The 25,496-nt window shown below is 33.4% G+C and overlaps 1 protein-coding gene across 1 annotated transcript in view; it reads left to right on the top strand.

Annotated features, from left to right (window-relative positions):
• LOC106472252 (zinc finger protein 112-like) overlaps positions 1 to 24,995 on the top strand; it is a 55,645-nt gene extending 30,650 nt beyond the window's left edge. Inside the window, exons 4-5 of the mRNA XM_013932880.2 lie at positions 16,196 to 16,480; positions 18,737 to 24,995. Of these exons, the coding sequence (XP_013788334.2) occupies positions 16,196 to 16,480; positions 18,737 to 18,954 (503 nt within the window). The 3' untranslated portion in view covers positions 18,955 to 24,995. The remainder of the gene's footprint in view (positions 1 to 16,195; positions 16,481 to 18,736) is intronic.
• Positions 24,996 to 25,496: the final 501 nt, after the last annotated feature.

The raw sequence follows: 25,496 nt of genomic DNA, 5'->3' as shown, positions 1-25,496 counted from the left end.
GTTATTGTGAGAACAGATAACAGTACTGACTATCTTGGAGAAGTTGACCAGAAACTGTTGGTAATAAGACAATAAACCAAGGAAACTGCAGACTTCTTACTATCACACCTTGAGGCCAATCTCTCACTGCAGCTATCTTTGCTGGGTTTGTAGTTTATATGTTGCCTACAATGTGACCAAGAAACTTCATCTCTATTCATATGAACAAATAATTTCAGTTTCAAACCTACTTTATTTATCCATTTTTAGGTTCTCAGATTTGAAAGTGCAACCAAACACTAAAATGATGCAGTCCAGTGTAAAATCCATTAGCCTCTTAAAAAGTAGCTGGTACATTACACAAACTGGTTGGCATGATGTAGAATTCATACAAGCCTCCTCTTATGCTAACAGAAGTTCAGACCTGCTCTTGTTATCCAGCTTAACCTTGTAACGTTTCTAGACATTATCTGTTAATGGTAAAAGAAAGATGTCAATGTGAGCTACAACATTCACTCATCTAAAATCAACACAACCTTGCCATACCTTCATTTTTCTAGGACTACTGGAGATGACCAAGCACTTTCCAAAGGCTGTATGACTCTTTCTTTCAACCTCTGCTGTATTTGAACACTGGTCACCTCCATAGTACTCCAAAGAAGCTGGCATGGTAGATGCTTTATCACATGTGCATTGCTTGTATTTGTATGGTGCTGAGTCAATGTTTGTTCCTGTCAACCATGTTATCCAACAAGTAGATTGCATTATTCAACCAACAACTTCAAATGTATTGGTAGCCACATACTTGTTTGCAGCCATGTTGCATTGAATCCAGTCTTTACCACTAATGTTGGTTACTTCCATTTTACTTACTGTGCCTGTAACCATTCCAATGTCCAACTGGCTAGCCAATTGCATATAATTTCAAAACAAACCTGAGACTTCATCTCTTGTCAGAGTGATGACTTTCTGGCCATTTGCCAGAATGAAGTAAGTATTCACTGGCTGTCGTGGTTGTCTTACTTGGAAGGCTTGAAAGATGGCAGGCTCCACTAGGGTTCTTGCTGCTCCTGTGCAAACCAGAAATTCAACCTCTCACCTTTGTACTGTCACAAGTATGTGCACTCTACTCAGTCTTGAGAGAGCTAGGCTGACCACTAAACTCTTTGGTGCAAGCAGTTTGCTTTACCCCTCCCCTAGCTGAAGACAAAACCCAGCTTGGTGTCAGTTTTATGGAGGATTTGCCACAACATCCACTGCTCATTGTTGAGTATCTTTGATCTGCTGAGCCATTGGTTGGTACTGATCACTTTGCTGCTTGGCAAAATACTGGCATTGTGGGTTAGCTGGCATCTGTCAAGCTATAAGCTTAAAATGATAGCCCTACCATATTTGCTGCTCAGCAAGGTATGGACAGTGCTTTCACAAGTTTCAGCAGTCCACAAGTTAAGCAGATGCTTCACTCTTCTTGTCCTGGATGTAGTCCATATAGTGGCAGCATCAGCATATTCTATGGCATGTACCCCATTTGTGGACCTGAATAGCCCTACCCATTCACTTGAAAACATTGTAGTTGCATTGTAGTGATGGGAGGTGTTGCCTGCTGGGAATATTATTGCTTGGGTTTTGGTGGGGTGTAGCGTGACAAGTCACGTGTTGCACCAGAGGGATACTAAATTAAGTGACTTTTGTACTTTCACTGCTGCAATGAGCAGATTGCTCCAGATAGTGATGTCATCAGCATATTGAGATGTGAGTATGTAAAGTAGTGGGCTAAAGACTGATCCTTGGGGAACTCTGGCTTTCAATTGAAAGGAATCTGATAGCTTATTATTGATTTTGATTTTGGAAATCTGGTTGGTCAAAAAAACTGGAAATCCATCCTATAATGACAGTGAGAATAGTTTCTAACTTTTGTCATGCCATATGGTGTCAAAGGCTTTGGTGATGAGAAATATAGCTGCAGTGGAATGTTTTATATTTAGATTCCAAACTAAGTGGTTGGTGGTGTATCTTTTTCTTTGGCTGGCATTTTGAATATTGTTAAATATGTTATTAAATTCAAGGAAACTAAGTAATTGGTTAGAAATAAATTTTTTCATAAGTTCACTGAGAGTATTAAGTAAACTTATGGGTCTGTAGTTGCTTGGGTTGTCTAATTCATTGCTTTTCTTGGGTGTAACTTTAATTACAGCTGATTTCCAAACTGTGGGGTAGTAACCCAGTTTTTAAGAACGTTATTTATAGACAAATGGAAAAGAGCTAAAATTCTTGAAAATTGTGTTGTTGATACCATCCTCACAGTGCATGGTACGCTTAATGTTTATTTTGATTTCTGCAAGGGAAATGAGTTGTATAGATGTTATTGTTTTCTGGGTTGGCTAAAGTCACAGGAAAGTGTGGGGAATAGATATATTTATTCTTGTTTACAGGATTATTTATGTTTGTAAAATGTTGTGAGTTGAATTATATTAAGTTTGGGATTTCAAAAGTGTTTTTGTAATATTCAGCAAAGAGATCCACATGTTTTTATCAGTTGTGGCTTTGCTGTTGTTCATTTTTGATGTTTTAACTTGCATTAGCTGGTTTGTCATTAAAAATTGATTTGAATGTATGCCAAAAAAGTGCAGAGTTAGGTTTCGATTCATCAATAGATTTACAATAGTTGTTCCAATTTTCTTATTCTTATTGTTTTTCTTACTAATGTTTTAAGAAACAGATTGTGTGTTCTAATGCAGTTGCATCATAGTTGTCTTCTTTCTATAATTAGTTTGTGGATGTCAGGGGTTATTTTCCAAGCTAGAAGGTTTAAGTTAATAGTTTTGCTGGGGACTGTTGCTTCTATTCTTGAATTATAGCATTAGAGACTTCTGTAGCATAATTTTCAATAATTTTAATGCATTGTACTTGATTTGGGGAAGGTGGCTGTTAATCTGCTTGTGTGAAATCATGTAATTTAGTTATTGGAAGCTGGCTTGAACTTACCATGTTGTTGTATAATGTAAATAAAATTAGATTGTGGTCACCTCCTGTGAATGATTGATTAATGATGAGGGGACAAAACTTAAAACTTTTAACATTTAGAAATTTTTTCATCATAAAAACTAGACGAATGGGAATAGGGAATTTATTACAAATAAGTGAAAAAAAACAACAACAAAAATCAAGCACAACAACAGACATTCAAATCCATACACAATCCTAACTAAAACTTGAGACTTTTTACCATGTCAGTTTTTTTTTTCATGATGATAAATAACTAGAACAAGAATAGAGAATTTACTGCAAATAAATGAAAAAAAATCAAACGCAACAACAGATATTCAAATCTGTATATTATCCTAATTAAAATATTTTTTACTGAATTTTATATCTGTGAATGTTTTATAGCATTTTTCTTATTTATATTTCTGACAAGGTCATTTTCTATTGTCAAAATTGCTAAAGAATTTAATCTTTCTTGTATCATGGAAGAAGACCTTAAGTATGTCTTTATCAGGTTAAGCTTACTAAAGCTTCTTTCTCCCATGGCCACAGCTATGGAATTGTAAGCATTATCCTTAATGCAATTCATAGATTTGGCATAACATCCTGCAACTTGTTAGTGTTGATAAATCTAACTGCTTGTATTAGGGACTTTACGTCTCTGGGAAATATTGCATTTGCAATGTCTAATTCAGGCAGTAAGTCGCAACCATTAATATTACTATTTTCTTGATACCTTAACTTATCCTCCAAACTTTGACATGCACTTGTTAGTTCATTTTTTACCTGGTAAATCTTTTGAGTTACTTAAAAATCCCCATGAGTTATTGAAATTTTGTAACTCTTCGATTCTTCCTGTTAAAGAAATTATGGCTGTGTCTACTATAACATTAAACACATGATTTTTGAACAGGCTTTCTGGATTTTCTGCATTAGAAATTCCATCTACACAGTTACTCTCATACTGAAATTGCCTTTTCTTGCACTTTACTCTTGTACTTTTAAAAAATTAGCTCTACCTACAGTTTTGAAGCTAATTGTTTTGCCAGTGTCAGTGCCCTTCCATAACCATAACGTGATAATCAGTTAAATAATTAGTGACAGTACTCATTAATGAAACTGTGATAGACAGTTCCACAGAGGCACTCTGCATAGTTTTGCTGACAACATTTATTCTAAGATATACCAACCCTCATCATAACTAAAAATTTGAAATCTTCTGTTTGTAATATAAGAGTCCCTGCTTCATGTTGCATTGCAGGATCAGAAACAGGCATTTCTGATTCCAATCATTTTATATATCTAATAGCTCTGAAACATTCTGTTCTGCACTCCCTTCTGGTCTCGCATAAAGACTTTGCAGTGAGACATTTACATATTTTATAAGTATATGCCATCACACAGCAAGGCAGAAATTGAAACATATACCATACTTGCAGATTTATAAGATGACCCTGGATTGTTTTAGCAAATTAAGTGTACTTCTTTGAAATTTGGTGTATAGGATGACCTCTATTGTCAAGAAAGTTTAAGATGTCACTTTTATAAAGAAATTCTTAGTAGTTATGTTTAACCTGTGCTATGGGGCAATTAATACAACCACAAGTGTGGTTTTTATGCTCTTTAATCTCTGCAGCTCAATGCACCATAACTTAAGTCACAAACATGTAATAAACAACATTACAAAGTTTTCATCACAGTTGAATTTTTCTACTTCAAAAAAACACTAAATCTTAAAATATAGTGGTCTACTATAAAAACATGTTTACAAAATTAGTGTACATTATAGAAACTAACTTTTTTTTATATAAAACTGTGATTTATAAAACATTACAAACGAACAAAAAAAAACAACTAGAAATTTAATCTTCAGTTCAATGCAATGTTTCTAATTTTATTTGCTACATCCATGAATTTCTTCCTCATCTTTGTTTTCATTGGAACTACCAGATAATTAACCATTCATTTGGTCATACGTCATTGCTAGTACCAATACCACTGTTACCAACGTCTCTCTCTTTGGTTACTCCTTGCCATATCATATTATTCTCTCTCCTGTCAAATTTGAATGATCTTTCTATAACATCGACATGGCTCTCTTCCTATGATGAGTTGACTCAATCAAACACTATTTCCTGTCACAGGGAATTTACGTTCCCCTTCAAGCATCCAAAACGTCTACCTTTCACAAAGTTTATCTTTGAAAGGCTTATCTGACCACCTGGTATTATGGCCAGAACTGTATTACATTCAATACGTATTTAATGTTTAACAAAATCAGCAAGATGTGTGCTGAAAGAATCCCACACGAGAAGTCTTTTTCTCTGCCCAATGTCACCAGGTCTCTCATTCCAAACTTTTTGTATCTACAATTTCATACTGCTCTCGTCCATCTAACTTTTTGTTTGCACATGTCCAACAACACCATTTGGAAATTTGTCTTTAAGCATTGTCTTCCTCTTAAAAATAACTGTAGGCTTCAGTCTAGTTCTGTCAGCCAAACATGCAAGAACCACTGTTATCCTCAATTTCTTGTGCCCACCTGTCTTGACAAATACTGTTTTTTGCCCTTTTTTATTTATTGTTTGGGATGATGGCATATCTAACTGAACATGTTTCATCCATATTCCCTATCATGCATTGTTCAAAGCCTACTTGGTTTATTAATTGCATATTACAGGAATTCTGTCATCTTTTCTTCAAGATCCACAGGTAAGTTTTGAGATATCTTAGTCTTTTGTCTCAATGTTAGACTGATCCTGTTTGTAAATCTTCTGCACCAACTTGTTTCACCTTTAAAGTCATTTATGTTTTGTTTTTTTGGAATTGATTTTTCCTTTCAAGGGAACTGCGTTACTTGTCACCACATATCCACTTTTTCTTTGATCTTCCATCCAAATATGCAACTGCTCTTCCAAATCTGGCCACGTACACTTCTTTCCTCGACTGATGCATTTGTTTTGACATTTTTTTTTTTTAGTTGTCCTTCGATTTTCTCCAAGATCATACCATTTTTCCCTTAATGCTGCTTCACAGTTGTTGGTGCTGTCATCATGGGCAATAACTTTCAGTTTAAATTTGGCAGGATAGCTGGCTCTTCTTCATTTCTCTAACAGGGTGTGTCTTTAAAAGAAAGAAAAAACTTGTATACATGAAATGATAACAAAATTTAAATGGTACCTAATATTAGCAATATTTTAGTATGATGGATGAGATCAATACATTTCAAAACAAAAATGTCTTAAGTGTAACTAGCATGTGAGGTAACTTCTAGTTATGAAAAATCAAGACAAATGATACAATTACAAATATGTTATTGTATTGCAGTAGGTGGCATGATGTCAATGCACTTACTCAAAAAAAAAAAAGTAAAAGGAAGAACGTAGTTTTGGTTAAACATGCTATTAACCAGAGAGTTCTTACTGGAACTCTTATCTTTAAAGCTGTGTATAAGATGAGAAGTAAAATTAGACATTGTTTTAAGAGTCAAATGTATCATCTTATAAACCGGCAAATACGGTATGCATTGAATAGTTCTGAAAAATGAAGTCGATTCCAGGCAACACGCAGCATTATCCCCAACTACTAAGTTCAGGGAATGACATACACATGGCATATAAAATGCTCATGGATTTTCTTTTAAGATCCGTGTCTGAACCCCTTTATTTTTTTTCTCTCGTATTGGACCTGTTATCATATCCATGATCACTGCAGTTTTGTAAGTCCAGCTTACATTATCTTAACAAATCAAGTATGATATTATGCAATCCTTTTCCAGTAGAATGTATAACTGGTTTATAGCTAAAAAAATATTCCTTGACTGAAATGTTTTCTGCATGAAAAATCTTATTGTAAATGAAAGTTGCTTTATATGATTGATGTCTGGAGTGCAGTCTAAAGAAGGATGAAATTTCCAAACAAATTAATTACTTCATTATGGACATTTTTTCCACAATAATGAATTTGAGTCTCTTCAGAAACAACCCAGTTTCTGCCACTGACAAGTTATCAGACCAGAGTACTGGATCATAGTAATTGAGATGGTTCTCTGTGGAGTTTTCAGTTTTGTTTTGAACAACATTCTCAGAATTTCCAGCTATGATATCATTGTTCAATTCTTCAACATTTTTGGTAATGATATGTAGATTTGTGAGTATGTTCGTTGTTTTCTTCAGAAGATACAGTTTTCAGTTGGTTTGTCTACATCAGATAACAAATTTGTAGAGCTGGACTTGGGACTGAAAAAACTTGACAACTTAGGATGTTTCTTGAATTCTTCTTGTTGATCATGCCTTTTTCTGTTTCATAGCCTGATAACTTTTTGAAGGCATTTAAAACACGGGAGAAAAAAAATTAAAATGCTACCCATAATACCCAGGAAAAGCATTTAATACATACTAGAAATAACATGTACCTTTTGGGCTCAAGCCTGCTTATATTATCATTATAAAAAAACATAATCCAGCCTATATATCTATGATGCTCCCAAAAATTTAATATGCGAAACCTACGCCTAAGCCTACAGTAGGATAATTCTGGGATGGCTAAAATATTAAAGTAGTGCTGGATAGGCTAATATTTTGTACCATAAGGTAATTTAGGAATTTGTAATTTTTTAAAACAAAGAGCATCCCACAAATAGCCCATCAGGAGTTACTGACCTGGCACTTGATGTCAGAAGGGTCTAACCAGGCCAACTAGGTTATAAGCAAGTACATTAACATGAACAAATGTGGTAACAAAATGGGAGACATAGGTATAGATATTAGGACAAGAATAATTGGATAACTACAGTATAAAACAATTTCAACTTGCACTTTGGCAGACTAACCTCTTGACCCTTGTCACCTTGACCACTCCAGGAATACAACTGAGGTGCGTGGGGCAGCCCATGCTTCCCCACACTCATCCACGCCAAATCACATGACATGTCATGGCAACCTTAAGTATACTGTTGGGCTAATATGAAGTTAAATAACATTAATTAAGATTGTAATGCATTATCATATATCTTAAATAATTTAAAGGTTACTAAAAAACATCATCATGCCTTACAAATATATACACATACAAAGTACACAAATCACTACCACTCAGTCCTGCGGCACCTGGCACTAATGAGCATTAGGACCCCCCCCCCCCCCCATCATACCTACATGTGCTGACCTGACTGCCATGACACTTTCCTTTGTCTCTTGCCACAACAATATGACATAAAATGGACTTTATTGAACAATTTGACTGCATGTATGATAATTTTTGTATTTTCCATTTCTTTTTATTCGTTATTATGTTTTTCTTTCTATTCTATGGTGTCCCCCCCCCCCCAACACATTGCACCTGGGCAACCTCCTGGTTACCCGGGCCTTGAGCTGGCCCTGGTTTGGGGACAGTTGCCCTGAGCTGCTTACAGCATGTCATAGAGATTGGGCAATGATAATAGTCTGCTGGTGGATCAAGTAATGATTGTCTGGGTGGATGCTAGCATTATGCATTCTAAAAGCTCAAAAATGATAAGTGGAAAAGAATTAGAAAAAATTGTAAGTTACAAAGAAACCTAATCATAAAACAATAGGAGTGATAAAAGAACAAAACTTACTTGAGCTTGTCTTCAATACTTGGTAGCAGCACTAGCTTGGAAAAGTGTGTCTTGTCTCCACAAAGTGTAAACGAAAAGTTAAAAAACAAAAAACCATGAACAGAAAAGTATAAAACTGCAAGCTGCAGGCCAAAAAATAATTTATTTAGACTATAACAAATATGTAGCCAAGCAGAGGTGGAGTGGAATCATGTCACTTTCTTGGTTTGTCTTCTTCCAGGTGCCCTGACTCTTGTCATAGATTGGTTATCCCATCCCAACAAGATTCTACCTATGGAGTGATTTTTGGATCCTCAAGTTTTTCAGGGTTTGTGTACTCAGTGGGGTGTCCAAGATTTGGACACTTTTGCCAGTACCTATTTGTCTCCTCTCACTTGTCCTTTCAGACCATTCCATGTCATGTTTGGTTGGTGGCTCCATATTGGCTGGCTCAAACGTGGTTTCCACTGCTGCACCATATTTTAATGTTGCCTCTTTCCTTTATCTCTGATACTTCTACATCAGCCCTAATTAGACATGTATCATTCAAACATTCCCACACTCTGTCTTTATATGTGACTTTTTGTCCATTCCCTCACCAGAAGGGCCAGACTTTTACATCATGTGGCTTCCTTAACTTCCTATCCTGACTGTCTTTCCTCCATGGCAGTTTTCCAATGTCAGTGGTACACGTATTGTTGTTGGTCTGTCCGATGTGGTTATCATCTTTTCCAACCTAATGTTCCTCACTTCACATCCATTTTTTGACTTGGCTTTTTGGTTTCCTCCGTTGCAGGCTATAGAGTGGCTTTATTAGCTATGTTTTAATTTTCCAATTAGGTTCATGTCTTCTGATCACCAGTTTTGTCCATGTTCTTCTGTTCCTATAACATTTCCCATCCTCCTCCCCCTGCTTCACTCCCTGATTAGAATCTCAATGTGGTCCTGCATGCTCTTATCTGTCTTCCTTTCAAATCTTTGTCTTCATCTTTGTTTTATCACCTTCTTTGAAGTCCTTTTTTTTTGCTCATATTGACATGCAGATGTTGTAGTTCAGTTGTGTTCATGATGGATGTCTGCCTCATTTTTGTTTCATAGTTCCTACATTCTCCTCTTTTCAGATTGTTACTTTATGCCCAAAACTTTGGCTGCTAGAGAGTGGTTTAAATCCATGTTCATAAAACCACACTCCGATTAAAAAAGAAAAAGTACTTCAAAAACCTTTTTCTGTTCCTGTAGTTCATCAAATCAAAGTGTTTTTGTTTTTATAAAATTCAGAACTGGGGGTTGTTAATTCTTTCAGTGCCAGCTTATAAACAATTCTCCCCATGCTAGGTTTATTTTTAGATACAAAAAAAACAAAACAAAAACACTTGTTTTAATGTTTTCTCAAACTTGAAACAGGCAAACTCTGGAAAGTGTGAATGGGAAACCATTTCTTTGTGTTGTTTTCAGAAGTAAGTCTTATCTGTTACGGATTAATGCCTATTACTATATAATTTTATTACTGTTGCCTAACAAAATCCATCAAATTTTATAAGCCTATTGAAATATGAAAGAAGGCACACAGGAAAATTATTACTGCTTCTTCTCACTTATCCTCAATGTTTGTATTTATTACATTTGCAGGCTTAAATTGTCAGGCTACCACACAGGTAGTTAGTTTAAACAGAATTTCTTATCAGTTTTAAAAATCTTATCTATTCGAGATGTATTTATTTGAAGTAACACTTTATTGTAAACATTTCAATTCAATTTTTTTCTTGTTTTTACTTAAAAGCATTCAACCAGTAACAGTATAATAAATAAAATAGTTTGTCTTACTTTGTATAATAATGTGACTGTGTATTTAATTTATTTAATATGTGGTTCTATTGAATTAAATTTATTTTGGTCCCAAATGTGCACCAAATAAATTTCTGCAAATATATGTAATGCAAGGTTTGTGTACATGTCCATGTTAACAGTAATATCAGGCTTGGAACAGGTACTTTATGCTAGAAACTTCCTCTATAAAGAATCATATTAAAAGTCACACTTGTACTGATACAGTAATTACATTCATACAGAATTTGAAAGCTTCTTCCTCAGTAATAAGTAACAATTTATTGCAAGTATATGCTGATTAATTACTGTTCATTTTAAAAGCTTATGTCATTCATTCCATAAATATTACTATCACAAACTCAAAGTTTACTAATTCAAATTAAAAGACACATTAATAGCTAAAGTAAGTAAGTAAGAAAATTACCTACTATTGTTACCTTGCTAGTTTTGCAACTGATATCTAGCCTTCTACCCATTGGTTCCGGCATAGCTTGGTAAGTAAAGATAAAGCTACATTTAGTGTTTCAGTGCATAGTTATGAATATACTTTGAAAGTAAACTGATAAAATGACAAATCTCAGGTTTATGATTATTATATAAGCAGTAAAAACCACACTGTAAGTTTTCTCCATTACTAAACTGAGATTTTAACAAAATATGGGTTAGAGAAAATAAAGTTTTTAACTTACTGACTTACATGTGTATCAGTACCAACAAGTTAGTTTACAAGCCTCTGGTACTGATACAGTGCAAACATTATTTTCTTGCTTGTCACCATTAAATGTTAGAAGCAAATTTAATGCTGAAGAGATCAAATTAAAAAACTGATGGGAAAACAGATAAATTTTCATTGTTCTTTGTCTTTTAAGCATAATATAATACATTATAAGTTTCCATAACATTTTTTAAGACAAGATAATGTAGGTGTTACAAAGTTATTTATGGTATAGCTCACCTAACTTCCAGGAGTGGCGGATGAAAAGTGAAAAAGCAGGTATGATAAATGGAACAGGAGAGAATATTTTATATATATTTCTTGTGTGCCTTTTCTTTACCCACTTTTTAAAGAATTTTTACAAAGTGTTATACAAGTTGTAGTGTTTGGAATAAAGTATAGAAAAACTTGTGCATCATTTTTATATTACATCAGGTTCACTCTTTTAAGATGTGATAAAATCATTATAGAGTACAGTCATGAGGAAAACTGTCAAAAGAGTGAAAATTTTGAGTACAAAATGATGAATGAGTTTAGTATAACTCACTTTTGAAATTTCAAATAGCATACAAAAAAATAGTTATAAAAACAAGAATGCAAGATTGATATATTCTGTGTATCCTGCAAGTTCATGTAAAAGGTGTAGATTTGATTCAAGGTTTAAAATGGGGAAATATGGTTATTATTTTTATTAATACAGAAAACTACAAGATTTGATGGAATGGGGTAATATGGTTATTATTTTTATTAATGCAGAAAACTACAAGATTTGATGGAAAAATAAAAGTGTAAAATAAAGAAACTAGTTCTATTTAATGTATTCTAAACAAAAGTATGATAACTGGGAAAACAGTAACCTAAAAGAAAAACAATTTATCCAGTTTATTATTATCCAATTTATCTAATCCAGTTTAGATCACTTGAGAACAATGTCCTGCCTTAAATTTGGTCTCATTACTTTTGAAGTGAATCACTTAGCCAAAACTCCTCACCAAAAATGTTAACTATTTTTGGTAAAATAACATACATTCTTGAAAATTACATTGTATTTTTTTCTTTTCATTTGAAAGTTTCTGTTTGTAAAATAAAAAATGGAACCAAACCAATTACTTTTTGGAGAAGGAATGTAGAAAAGAAATTTATAAATTCATGTTGGGACTTTATATGTGTGTAAAAGGAAGCCTGTTATATAAATATTTTGAAAATGTGTAACATTAAACGAGTATAATACTGGTGAATGAATAAGTATTGTTATTGCAGTAATAGACTTATAATTAATTTATTTTATTCACAAATTTTAATGTACATAAAACTGAATTCATATTTTAAGAAATGACTTGAAACAGAAACTAGTGAAATTTGTTGCTGCCAATTAAAAACATTTATACAAAGTGGTTGAGGTCTCTAAGATAAAATAACAGTTTGTTTATCGTAAACTAAAGTGAACATTTACGATGATTTTGTTTCTATTCAGTTAAACCATACACTGTTAGACTGCAGTAATTGAAAGTGTGTGAAAATTTTATAATGACTAAAGACTTCAGTCAAGTTCATATTAAACAGTCTGTATTTGAGTTCACACTGTAGTTTTTGTTTTTTCTTATGCTGTAATTTTGTGGAAAGACAAGGCTGTTACCAGTGTGTAAAAGTGCAGTCTCCCAGACACTTTATTTTTCATTGTTAATAGTTGTAATCAGTGCCAGATTTAGACTTGGTGAGGCCCTAAGCTATATAAAGCTTGGAGGCCCCTTGTTAAAAACTTACACCAGAAGGTCTCGCAAAGGTGCATACTAAAACAGGACCTTGGGTCGCCACAAAAAATTAAAAACATATATATATGTGCCTTTTAATTATTTATTATTTAATAGCAAGGTATTGAAAGTGAAAAATACAAATTATTTTCAAATGAATGCATTTACTGATTACATATTTATCATTTGGCTGGCCATTTTAAAAACTACAATACACATAAAATTTTAAAAGCAAAAAAACCTGAAATTTTGTGAGGCCCCAAGCTGTAGCTTGTTTAGCTTATGCCTAAATCTGGCACTGGTTGTAATATATCACTGTTCAAAATTGGTCAACAGTTCTAAAATGAAAAGAACTTAATAGTATCTTACCATAGGTTTCATTGTATATTTAAAAAATTTACATGGTAAAATCTCGCACAATGATTTTACTTATTATGTTTATAATGAATATGGATATTTACTACTCTGATGGTTAAAATTATGAAAAACCAATAGTATGTCCAACGTTGTTGTAAAAGAAAATGATTGATTATATGCTTACATTAAGTTTCAAGTAGATGTTTTTATCATGGGTATCTGTAAAATTTTGTCTACTGTGAACTAGATATGTATAGAAGCAATTTGCACTACAATATTTGTTGCATTATGGTGTTGCAAAATGCATGATCTATTATAAAAAGAAGTAACAGACACTTCATTTGGTAATTATGTTTGATGTAGCTTTTTTTAAGCCTTTAGTGGCCTTGCTGCAAATGAATTTATAAATGTTCACAAAATATATCTGGAAACTTGTAAATGGAGCAGTGTGCATAATAAATATTTGTTCTGGCTGTTATTATGGTGATGTTTGTAATACTGTATGACAGCAGGATGTTTTGTATTGGAAGTAAAAATGATAAGATTAGTACAACAATCTTTGTGTCTTGTCAGTAATTTTGTTTCTCTTGCACAAGCTGCCCCCTCACAATTTCAGTCTTTTAGACTACTACATTCAAGTATTCACTGTGCCAAGAAATATTATAAGTGATATATAGATGTAGTTAAAACATGAGTTTTTCATACAGTGTGTTTAAATTGTCAGTGATTCGTGTCTTAACATAAAACTATATACTCATATTACACACACCTTATGACATCTTTATTTACAGTTTGTTGGAGAACTTCATTCCTCATATTAAGATATATCTGTCTGTAAAATTTGTATAGTAGAAATAATTTTAGCCATTGCAAATGTTCCAATTTTGTTTTAAAAAAATATTTGGGCAGATCTCTCTAATCATTATATAGTTATGTAAGCATAGAAATAAATCTACAGGTAGATAGATAATTATAAGAAAATCAAACAAAGAAATTGTAATTGAGAGCTGTAATTATATGTGTTGTAATATTTGAAATGTAACTTTTTAATAAATTAGAATCTAGGCAGAAAAACAAACGTTATCCTTATTCCACTACTTATAAAAAAAAAAGTAACAGTGAAGGAAAAATTCCTCCAGCAATTTTTACCTGTAAATTATGTGTCAAAAAAATTTACTTTTCTTACGAAAAGGTTTCTTTTTTATAATGGAAAGTTCGTGCATATTGAAGATTTTGGAATGAATTTCTGACTACCACACTAGTAAGTTGCCCTTTTTAATGATGTATATTTTATTTCTAAGTTGATAAAAACAGCATTTTATGTAAAATTTATTAATCTTTTCCAAAAATATGTAGCTATTTACAGTTCGTTTATCCATAGAAATTGTTGTCGTATTCTTATCACTTAAGCTGAGTACTAAAACGTTTATATGAAAATTGTTGAATACTTTTCCTCACCCAGAAAAACACTGAGATGTTTTCTTACTAGTGTTGTACCAGTTTTATACATATACAGGGAAATATATTTGTAAAACAGTTTAAATATGGAGAAAAGTGTTCTAGATGTTCTAAGTAGATATTTAATAGTTAATCACTGTATGTAATTTCTTTTATAAAACTAATAAATATGAATAAGGAAAGCATGTTTTTGTTCAGTGTTCATGAAGTTTGAATGCAGAAAGCATGACTTTTAATAAAATATTTTTTAACGATTTGAAACTTTTAATTTGTGCTTTAACTTTATTGTTTTTTTAACATAACTAGGAAATATGAGGCTTGAAAAAATATGAAGAAAAGACATTACTCGATTATAGCTTGAAAATATTTACTTTTAGAAAACTAAGTACAAAAGTATTATAATCAATAACGTTCTTATTTAGAATATCATTCCAGAAGGTTATTGAAATAGTCTATTATTTTAAACAAAGGATGCAGAATCAAATGATAATTTCTGGATTGTGTGATGCATCAAAGGAACCAGGTAACAGGGAACTGAAAGTAGATATTGTGCACCTAAGCTTGTGTATTGTATGTTTAAGCACATTAATTTTTTTAAAATCTTAATAGGATGCATCCTGTAAATGATGTAAATTATACTGGCACAAAATACATTTTTCTCAATAAACAATGTACTTTTTTGATATTCTTTTATTAATAAAAATATGATCAGAATTTTTAGTAGTTTGACTTGTGCCTTTCTCATGGTTAAACCATTTTAGTTTGATTCACTTTATGTGAAAAGATAATGGATGCTAAATAATTTACATTTTCAGTAGAGACTTGTGGCTTCCAACTGTGTGCCCTTTGGAAAATTATATAAAACTTCCTTATAAATAAAAGTGGCAAATAAAAACTCTATGCTCTGTTTAGTTTCATTGTGCTTTGAAAGCTAGCAAGAATTATACCTGTTTTTATCCCCAAGTATATATAGCAGATTTATTTTTGCCACTATCTGATTCTTGGATTTCATTGAATCAAGATGCTTGAAATATTAATTTATTGCATCATCAAAGAAAACCATCAAAGCTTAAAGAGAATTTTGTTTCAATAGCTGTTAAGAAAACAGCTCTAAGAGGACTGCATTTTGTATTGTTTTCTTCTTATTTTTTTTATCATGTATACAAACTAGGAAAAAATTTACTGCTGTTTTTAAGGAATGTAACTTAAAAAGGAGATAAAAATGTGTGATACTGCTTATATGGACAGATTTTTGAACTTCAAATGTTCATTATTAACAAGTTTCTCTAGAATGTATATAGTGTGAGATTCTATCTCAGTATTTATCAATAAGCATTTGCATTACATGGTAAAAATATGATTAGGGAATGCCAAGGAAGGTTACAAAGAATACAGATTGACAAAGAAAACTTTAGCCATTTTAGACTGTTATTATTGTGTTTCTGATATGAAGCTCTGTAAAAATACATAATATTATATTCATTGTTTGTTCTGATGCAACTTAAAATTGCAGCTTATGTTAATGCTCTGATCTTATTTTGATAGGGAATTTGGGAATTCATGCACCATCAATGCAAGTAGGAAAGAACTGTTCCTGTGAAATCTGTGGCAATGGTTTCAGCTACCGTTGCAAGCTACTGGACCACATGAGGACCCACACTGGAGACAAACCATTCCATTGTGATATTTGTGGAAAGGGATTTTCCCAGAAGAACCATCTTACTCGCCACTCCATGATCCATACTGGAGAACGTCCCTACCCATGCGACTTTTGTGGGCGAAGTTTCTACAGGAAGGACAAGCTCTCCCGGCACAGGCGCATTCACACAGGTGAGAATTGTCCTAAGTTTACTGGTTGCTAAATTTAATTTTAGGTTATCTCCTAAAAGTTTCATATTTCCTTACAGTATTATGGTTCTTTAAGCTCAGCATGTGCACAGCATTCCAAAATAAAAATCTATTTCCACACTGCTTTGAAAGCTAAGTTATTGTTGGTGGTGGTATTGAAAATGCTACAATGTCACATGGTGATGGCAGGAAGTTTTGACCAACTGTTGACACACAATTATAGTTTTTTAATTAGTTAAATACTTGTGGGACTGAATAAAATAACTTTAACAAAGAACATTAACAAAACATTTTCTTGTATATATTGCACTAACTATTGTATTTTTCATTTTAGAAAAAAAAAAATTGTATATTCTAAACCCATGGAAATAACTATGATATTATCAGTGAATATGTCATTTTCAAAAAAGACAAATTATGTTTTCAAGTAGGAAATGCTACTTTAATTAGTGGAAATGTGTAAAATAACTAAAAAGAAATTAAGAGAACATGTGTAATAACAAGATATGTGTGAAACTGGAAATAATCTTGGTTAAAATCAAAACAGGAAACACATTTAGTTTTGAAGTTAGTTTGTTTGTTTTGAAGTTATGCACAAAGCTACACAATGGGCTATCTGTGCTCTGACCACCACGGGTATCGAAACCCGGTTTTTAGCATTGTAAGTCCGCAGACATACTCCTCTGCCACTGGGGGCAAAACACGTTTAGAAAAAAAAGAAATATGTCAAATGACTTCATCAGGAGTGGAAGAGAAACGATAAAGAAAGAAAAAAAAAGAAGGTAATCAATACGAACATTACCTTTCTATCCTGGGGCCTTTTTTTATACAAAATGTAGTTCATGAAAGGAAAAGAGCACAAAAGAAAAGCTACAGAACAATCAAACATCTTATAGTCATGAGATTATAATGAATTGTGGCTGATCATTTCGTTCCCGAACAAATTAACAAACTCTTGTATTAGTTAGAATAAATTGAAACAGACTTCAAAATGTCACCTGTTGTAACCATTAATCTAATGTTATTAAGTGAAGCACAGGGAGATTGAAAACAGTTTTGTGTTTTTTAAATTTCTAAATGCTACTTGTCATAACTGGGGTGCAGCATGGCTCCACGGCTTCATGCCTTGGTCTTGTAATTAAATGGTTGTGAGATCGAGGCTGGCTTGAATTGCACTGTTGTGTCATTGAGCAAGATACTTTACTCTAATTGTTTCAATCTACACAGCTGTCTGATGAGTACCAGCTATTAGTTGGGAGTTATCCTGTGACTGACTGGCACATTGTCACCATTCTCATCTACTTGTGCCAATTCAGCACCAAATATTAAGTGCCATCTGAGCATGAAAGAATTTGACTTTTGACTATGACCTGCTGTAACTATTAGTGAAATCTGATTAAGTGTAGTGCAGAGTGATGGAAAACCTCTTTGTTTTTAATTGGAAGATAGTAACAACTACCATTTACAAGAAAATTGAAAAATAAAGATTATCAACTGTTAACTTTTACTTAGTGTCAGTGTGAAGATACAGTATAATTATACTTTCAAGATAATTCAAAATTATCATGTAGTATAGTCTTTGATAAATATTTATTTATAAACAAGGTTGTGTTTCATATGATTAGTAAATGCACATAATTGAAAAGAAGTAAAAGAAGGAAAGAAAAACTTTTTAAGAGTCCTATCATTTCCGTGAATGTTTGGTTATATACTTGTAGTTGATTTATACAAAGCAGCATAATAGCTACTTGAACAAGATTTGAAATCGAAGTCACAGATCACTACAGTTATCTGTACCAGTGTTTGGAAGTCTAACTGATGTTGTCACAGGAATGTCACTTGAAGTTATGGATAATGTAACAGTTGTAATTCTAAAGTTGTCTGAAAGTATCAGTTTACTTTTTTTCTTGTGATGTGATTTAGATACTTGTATTTTTTTCATAAGAATTGAGGTTTCCAGTCGGTCTTTTACAAAACTGATAACTATCAAATATTACGTAAACTTACATCATCAATCAATTCCCATTTAAAAATATGTGGTTAAGATAATTCGAAAGTATATCTCCATTATTGCATTTAGTAAAAAATTAAATTTCTGCAGAATCAAACCAATTAGTTTGTTAGCTTATCTTTTGTAACTATTTCTGCCACTCTAGTTGATTATCACATTAAAATACTATATGAGAAATTCTATTTTTTGCGTGCCATTATTGATTCAACACCTCTTAACAATTTCAGCTCCCACAGGTTCTGGGAAACAGCAACGGGGTGTGGGACCTAATAGCAATGTAAGCATTCCCAATACCATTGGTTTCAGTGTGCCCACCAGCACTCCAAGCACCAATACAAAGGTCTCCCAACCAAGCAACAACAGTAACCCTGGAGAGCTTACCCTGCAGCCTGCTTCCAATCCTTTCAAACCTGAATGGCAAAGTCCTTCACCAGGAGTTCTTTAAGAAGGTTAATCATATTATGGCAGCAGTGACTAAAAAGAAGCAAAAGCAGGCTCGAATTACTCGAATTTCGTTTTTTCTTTCAGTCTAATACTGAATAAGACACAATGTAAAAACCATGGGTAATAACTATACAAACAATTTTATTAGTCCGGTAAAGCTGAGACTGCACTTTACTGTATGGAAATTGTGTATGAATACAAAAATATTCACTTGTGTCTTTTGTATCGGTACTTAGTAGAAGTATCACTTGTTTTTCTCAAAGACAATACATTTTCAACCAGCTAAACTCCAGTGTATATGTATGAAAATTTGAAAGTAAAATTTGGGAAGATTAAATATATAACTGTTGTCAGCCTTGAAACTTGTGACCCAAACTGATGTGTGTGTGTATATATATATATATATATATTAATTAGTAAGGTGGTTTCATGAACTTCAATTATTTTATTCCTGTTATGCCAGTGCTGTTTATTTATAATTTTTATGCACTTTAATAATGTTATTGTTGCTGTTTTAATGTAGCATTTTGTATGACTACCCCATGCTTTTAAAGTTGAAAATGAGTCAAGTTTTTCATTTTTAAAACTATACCAACTCTGAGCACAGAACAGCTATATTCCTCATGGGTCTGCCCAAGAGATTTGCATGCACTTGCCTTGAGCTAACTACCACCTAATTTCACTTGTTTAATGTGAACTGCAACAATAGCCCTTCACCAATATGAATGCAACACAACCTCCATGTGCAGTATCTTCCCCCCTAAGCATTTGCACTCAAGATAATATCATTCTTTTTCATGACATTACATTGAACAGACATTAATTTTTCTCATTTATGCTCAATTTACTGAGATTTGCAATCACAAATGAAACTTTATTTTTCATTTTACATAAGCTTTTGTTTCAAAAGCATTGAATTTTTCATGAATTCTTAAGTGACAGTGACTTCTACTTTATCCTGTGAAAGTGCTGAAGTTATTATGGTTTCTGGAGGCTTGTTAAGGGCATTACAACCATTTTACAGTGTCTTGTGAGATCCCTCATGTATATTAGGCCTCCTCCTCATTCAGCCAACATCTCTTCTTCTCAGTTTCAGAATGACCAGGAAGAAGACAAATTTGATCTACTGGTCCCTCCACCTGGTTTTGCTTTGGGTGCAGCCTTACCAGTCGATGGCAATCCTCCACCTTCCACTCTGTTTCAGGATATGATGTCCCAAGTATGTTCCTTTCTTTCTCTTTCCTCGTGTCTTATGATTCTTCCCATTCTTTGCTTCATGAAACTAATATTCAGGACTATTTCCTCCCTTATCTGATATTAGGGTTCATGTTGATTCTTTTCTTGGTCAACTTTGCATCCATGCCCACATGCCTCATCCTCCTTGTCTTCTTGATTATTTTATTCTGGCTTACAACCATTCTTCCTTTCCTTTTTTTAGATTCCAAATCTTTAGAATCTCTTTTGCCTGCTCGGGGAGCATGTTCCTTGTTTTCTGTTTCACTTTCTAGTGCCCAATTTTCACAGCATTGTTTTTTTCTCACTACCATCCTAAGTTACCTCTCCTTCCTATACTTTATGTCTCAGGTGCTTCATCATGCTTCAGAGGGTTTTTCTGGTGAGATTTGTTCCCTTCTCTTTACCACTGGCCCATACAACTTCTGCTCTGTCTGTGGTTACTTGGCTCCTCTGCTGTTGGGACTTGATGGGTTGGGATACACTCCTTACTTATGTATGGCTACATACATTTTATTTGTGTGATCTTAGTCAGGCTCTCTTTCTTTGCCCAGACACCTTTGGTGGTCTTCCTGATTAACTGGAGACCTGGGCTGAAGCAGCTTATCATCAATCCTCTTATTTTCCTGGTTTCTTGTCTTTTCAACTGGATCAGTCTGCCCCTACCCTTCCAATTCCACCTTCCAGACCTTCCTCTTCTTCCCATTCTCTTCTCCAGGTCTTCTCAATGCACATTCTTTTCAAGTGGAGCATGGGAGATCCTTGTCACTTACCAGTTCCTAGCCACTGAGGTGGTGGACTTTGGAGAATTCCTCCGTTTTGGGGTTTAGTACAATACAGTTCATTTGCCCTCCTCCTGCAGTCAGTCTGTCCAGTAAAGGTGAGGTAAGCACCCATGATACTGTTTGACCACACCCTTAACCAAATTACACCTATTGGTTTGCTGACTACTTGTGTGCAGGTGCTTGGTTGGCTATGTTCAAATTCTGCCCATTCCTGTGACACTTTGGGCTTTTTTGCCTCTTTCACCCTTTACATTCCTGACAAAGAGTATACCCTGCTCAATACAAGATGTGGTTGGGATCCCATGGCTGCAACCCTATAGAACCCCCTGCCATCAGATGTCACACTCCATGGGTTTTCAGTTTGGGCACTTTCTAAAGGGAGCTCATCTAGATTTAACTTTTGCACAGGCCCCTCCACTAACTTATTGTGGGATTCTAGCTTTTCTGTGTATAGAAGTGAGGTATTGTCTCTGAAGTTAGCATTTCCCTAATCTGAAAAGGTATTTCTAATTGATACCTCTTCACACATTCCTACCTGACCTCCCCACTTCTGATACACCTTTTTGTCTTGCCTTGTCTAAGAATGGAGTTATCTCGAGTGCAAATGCTTAGGTGGAGTTACTGTGTATGGAGGGTGTATCACCATTCCTATTGGTGAAGGGCTATTGTTGCATGATGTCATCATCTTGCACCACTGCCCATCATATTAAACATGTGAACTTAGGTGGAAGTTAGCTCAAGACTAGTGGCATACAAATCTCTTAAGTAGACACATGATAAATATAGCTGTTTTGTGTGAAAGGTATCTATCACAAATACATTTTCAGATTAGGAAAATGTTAACTTTCACTTTTTTCTTTCAAATATTTGCACAATATCAAAGAATAACTCTTGATATTTAAAAATACCCTTACATATTTAAAATTTGTTATTTGGTGGAATCTAAGTTTAAATGTTAAATAAGTTAAAATTCTATTGTTTTCAGGTTGTTGTTTTCACTTAAGATATAGGTACAGAGATACTAGTATTTAAAGATAATTTATGGTTATGTAAAATAAAAGTTATAAGAAACTTTACTCCTTGTGCTATTAGTTGCTAAATACTGTACTTATCATAAATTCTACTAGTTATAGCATCATTGTTTTTAATTTTAAAAAATACATATATATACTAACCAGTTTGAAACATAACAGAAAAGAAAGACAACAATTAGGTTTTCTTTTCTTAAGTCCATTTGTTATTATTATTTTACCCTTATAACTGAAGATGTTTATAGTGTTAGAAGTCTCAGTATAAAGGTTGCTCAACTTTATCCTTAAACTCCTTGTTTCGAAATATCAACTACACTCTTGAACAAACAATACTTTTATCTGATTACAATGCTTGCTTCTTTCCCTCCGTTTGTTCAATGGTAAGCATAAGGGCTTATAATCTAATAATGCTAAAATCTTTGAATGGGCATAGCACAGATAGCCCATTGTACAGCTTTGCGTTTAACAACAAACAAAAGCCTGCATTCTTTTTCTTCCTTTGGTCTTTTTGCATATAAATATATAAGTACATAATGATTAGCTCTTAAGATTGAAAGATAGCTACAATTTGTGATATTACTCTTCAAGTACTTCCAGCTGAAGTAATATTACAAGGTTTCAGTAGCTTACTTACTGTATATGTACTGGAAAAAGATAAGTATAATTTTTTAAGTTTCGAAAACCACTAAATTAGTAGTACGCTAGGACCCAGCGATAATATGATCCACAGGGTCCATATCGTGAGACCATGTTATAATGAAGTCCTTTCAAAAGCCCCAAGCCAATAGCCAGAATAAGGCAGAACTACAGATAAACAGATTTAAATGGCCTCATAAACAGATAAACCATCTGATCTGATGTAAACAAACAGACTTCTGGTAACAAAATGAAAACAATCGATTGAAATAAATTTTATTTCTTTTGGTAATAACAATGAATATACATGTACAATCAGACTATTTAAATCCACAGACAGTCATTTCTCATTTATACAGATTACACAAAAATATTTTGAGAGCAAACAATTGACAAAATTGTAGTTCATTTATGAATGATATAGTAGATTTTTTGTTGGCTTTCAATCATCTCGGTGATTCTTCTAGGTAGTGAATGATTTTGTGGCAGTGGCTCAGTCTCATCATCATCATCAGCTAACTGGTCATCTTAAAGATTTGGATCTGTTACACTGGCCAATATCTCATCATCTGTCATTCTTACTGTCCACCATTTTCTTGATCAGTTCTCTTCTGTATTTATGTTTGAAGGTCTACATGATGCCTTGGTCAAGGGGTTGAGATTTAAGAGTTGTGTTTCTCGACAGACACCTTTGATGTTTCCATCTTGTGTTACCAGGGGGTGGGTGTACAGGACAGTTGTCAAGTAGCAAGATGGCTTTCTTCGGTAGTTTGTTCTGTCTGAGATATTTTCTGACATTTGGCATGAATTCTTGATGAAACAAGTTTTCAAAAATTGATCAAGTCATCCAGGCTTTGGTACTATTTGAGTATTGGCATGGTAATGATTTTTGGCTCAGATGATGGAAGCAGCATGATTTGGCAAATTTTCCAATGATGAATGGAGTCAGCTTGTGTCTACCAGTTTTCTTGCAGCAAACGAGGACTGTCAACCTTGTCTTTATCTGTTTAAGTTTAAACATTTTGTTTGTCACTTCTTGTTACTAATGTCTTCTCTGGTAACATTTTATAGTATAGGTGTGTCTCATCCAGTTTGTCAATAACCTTCTGGAATTCAGTGGGAAGTGATGTTGCAGCTAGATCATCTGCAGACCTTCGTTCTCCTCATATGGTAACTTGTGAAATGCCGTGCCAGTTCTTGAATCTTACTAACCATCCTGTGCTGTTTCAAACTGTACTGAGATGCTAGTATTTTCCTTCATTTGTTGGCAAATCTTCTGAGCCTGAAGATACAGGTACACCTTTGGCTTTCTGCTGAGTGAACCATGTGTATATGACTGTTGAGAGGTGTGTTGTCAGCAGTACTGGCTTTCTTGGCCATTTTCATCCATTTCAATCGACACTCTTCTCAACTTCTCTTCATTTTTAAGACACCTTCAAAGCATTGATTCAGCAATTCCCATTCTTTTTTAAATGGATGCTTGAGTAGCACCTTCCTTGATGTGGCCAATGATTTTCAGCTTCTCGGCAGTGATATAGGATCTTCTCTTTCGTGATTCAGTAGACATTATTTTATGTTGATTGTTTTGTGGGTATCAGTACAAGTATAGATGACCCTATTCTAAATTTGACCTGTATCTATACAGAGAAAAATTGTGCTCAGTTATGCTGGGGAAATCTCATAGGCTAAACCCCTTAATTAACCACAAAGCTACCATCTAATTGGCTGATCAAAAATCTAAATATGTGTTTTATTATCAAAAAATAATTATTGAAATAACAATAAAGGCATAACAGATAATCCAGCAGTTAATAAAGAACACAGTTTTGTGAATACTAAATATCATATTTAATTAAATTCATATTTTCATATAAAATGTAACCTGAATTGAAAAAGTTTGACAATAAAGTTTCATTTTGTTGAATTGCTTGTGGGTGGCAATGAGTATTATCTGGCAGAAGTGTGTCATTCGTGGAGCATTTATACTTCAACAATGTTTGACACTCACAAAAAAGACTGGAAATACATTCTACAAAAAAGTAGATTTAAAAGAAGATGTTGGGGTCCAAGACAGGTCTTCATGATACCACGTTTCTCACTATAGTGGACTGTTATAGCAGGGCCTATTGTATTTAAAAAAAAAAGTATGATAGACTAGAAAAAACAGATTAAATCTTTCCAGCTGAGTTTGAACACAGACTCTTGTTCCTTCTATGTCAAAGCATTTTGTTCTAATTTCTACAATTCCTAGCCACAGTATTTTAATCATTGAAGCTATGGGTTTGTTTTTAGTTTTTTTTTAATCAAAGTATATGAATGTTTTACATATTTAAGGGTTTATAAATTTAGCTCATAAAAAGAAAATTTTGTCATTAAGTAATCATCATATTTATAGTTATTTGCTCATTCGTTTTTTTAAATGATGAAAATTCTTCCATAGTTAACAACTGAGGACTTATTTAAAACAGTTCAGAAGCTTTCATGGGTTATAGGGCAGTAGCCATTTTCAGAGTTTTAAATTTTGTGTATGTATATGTGTTTATATATATATATATGTATATATATATATATATATAATGAAATAAACAACTTCAATACTATTAATTACATTAATTGGTGATAGGTGATTAAAATCAGCACTGTAAAACAATAATGAACTTAATATAAAATAAACATTAAAGATTTTGGTAGAGATTCCATTGTCAGTCCTAGTTGTCATGTTAAAGTCATAGTGGATAATGCCTGTTGTAATAGCTCCATAATGCGTTGGGGATATCCCATCTATCAGACAAAAATCCAAATGCTGGTATTAAACTAACCAGCTAACATGGAAAATTAATTAAGGGTATGAAGTTGAG

This window comes from Limulus polyphemus, unplaced genomic scaffold (assembly GCF_000517525.1).
Source record: "Limulus polyphemus unplaced genomic scaffold, Limulus_polyphemus-2.1.2 Scaffold5195, whole genome shotgun sequence".
NCBI lineage: Eukaryota > Metazoa > Arthropoda > Merostomata > Xiphosura > Limulidae > Limulus > Limulus polyphemus.
The sequence above is the reverse complement of the archived record's forward strand: the minus strand, read 5'-3'. Positions and strand labels throughout refer to the sequence as shown.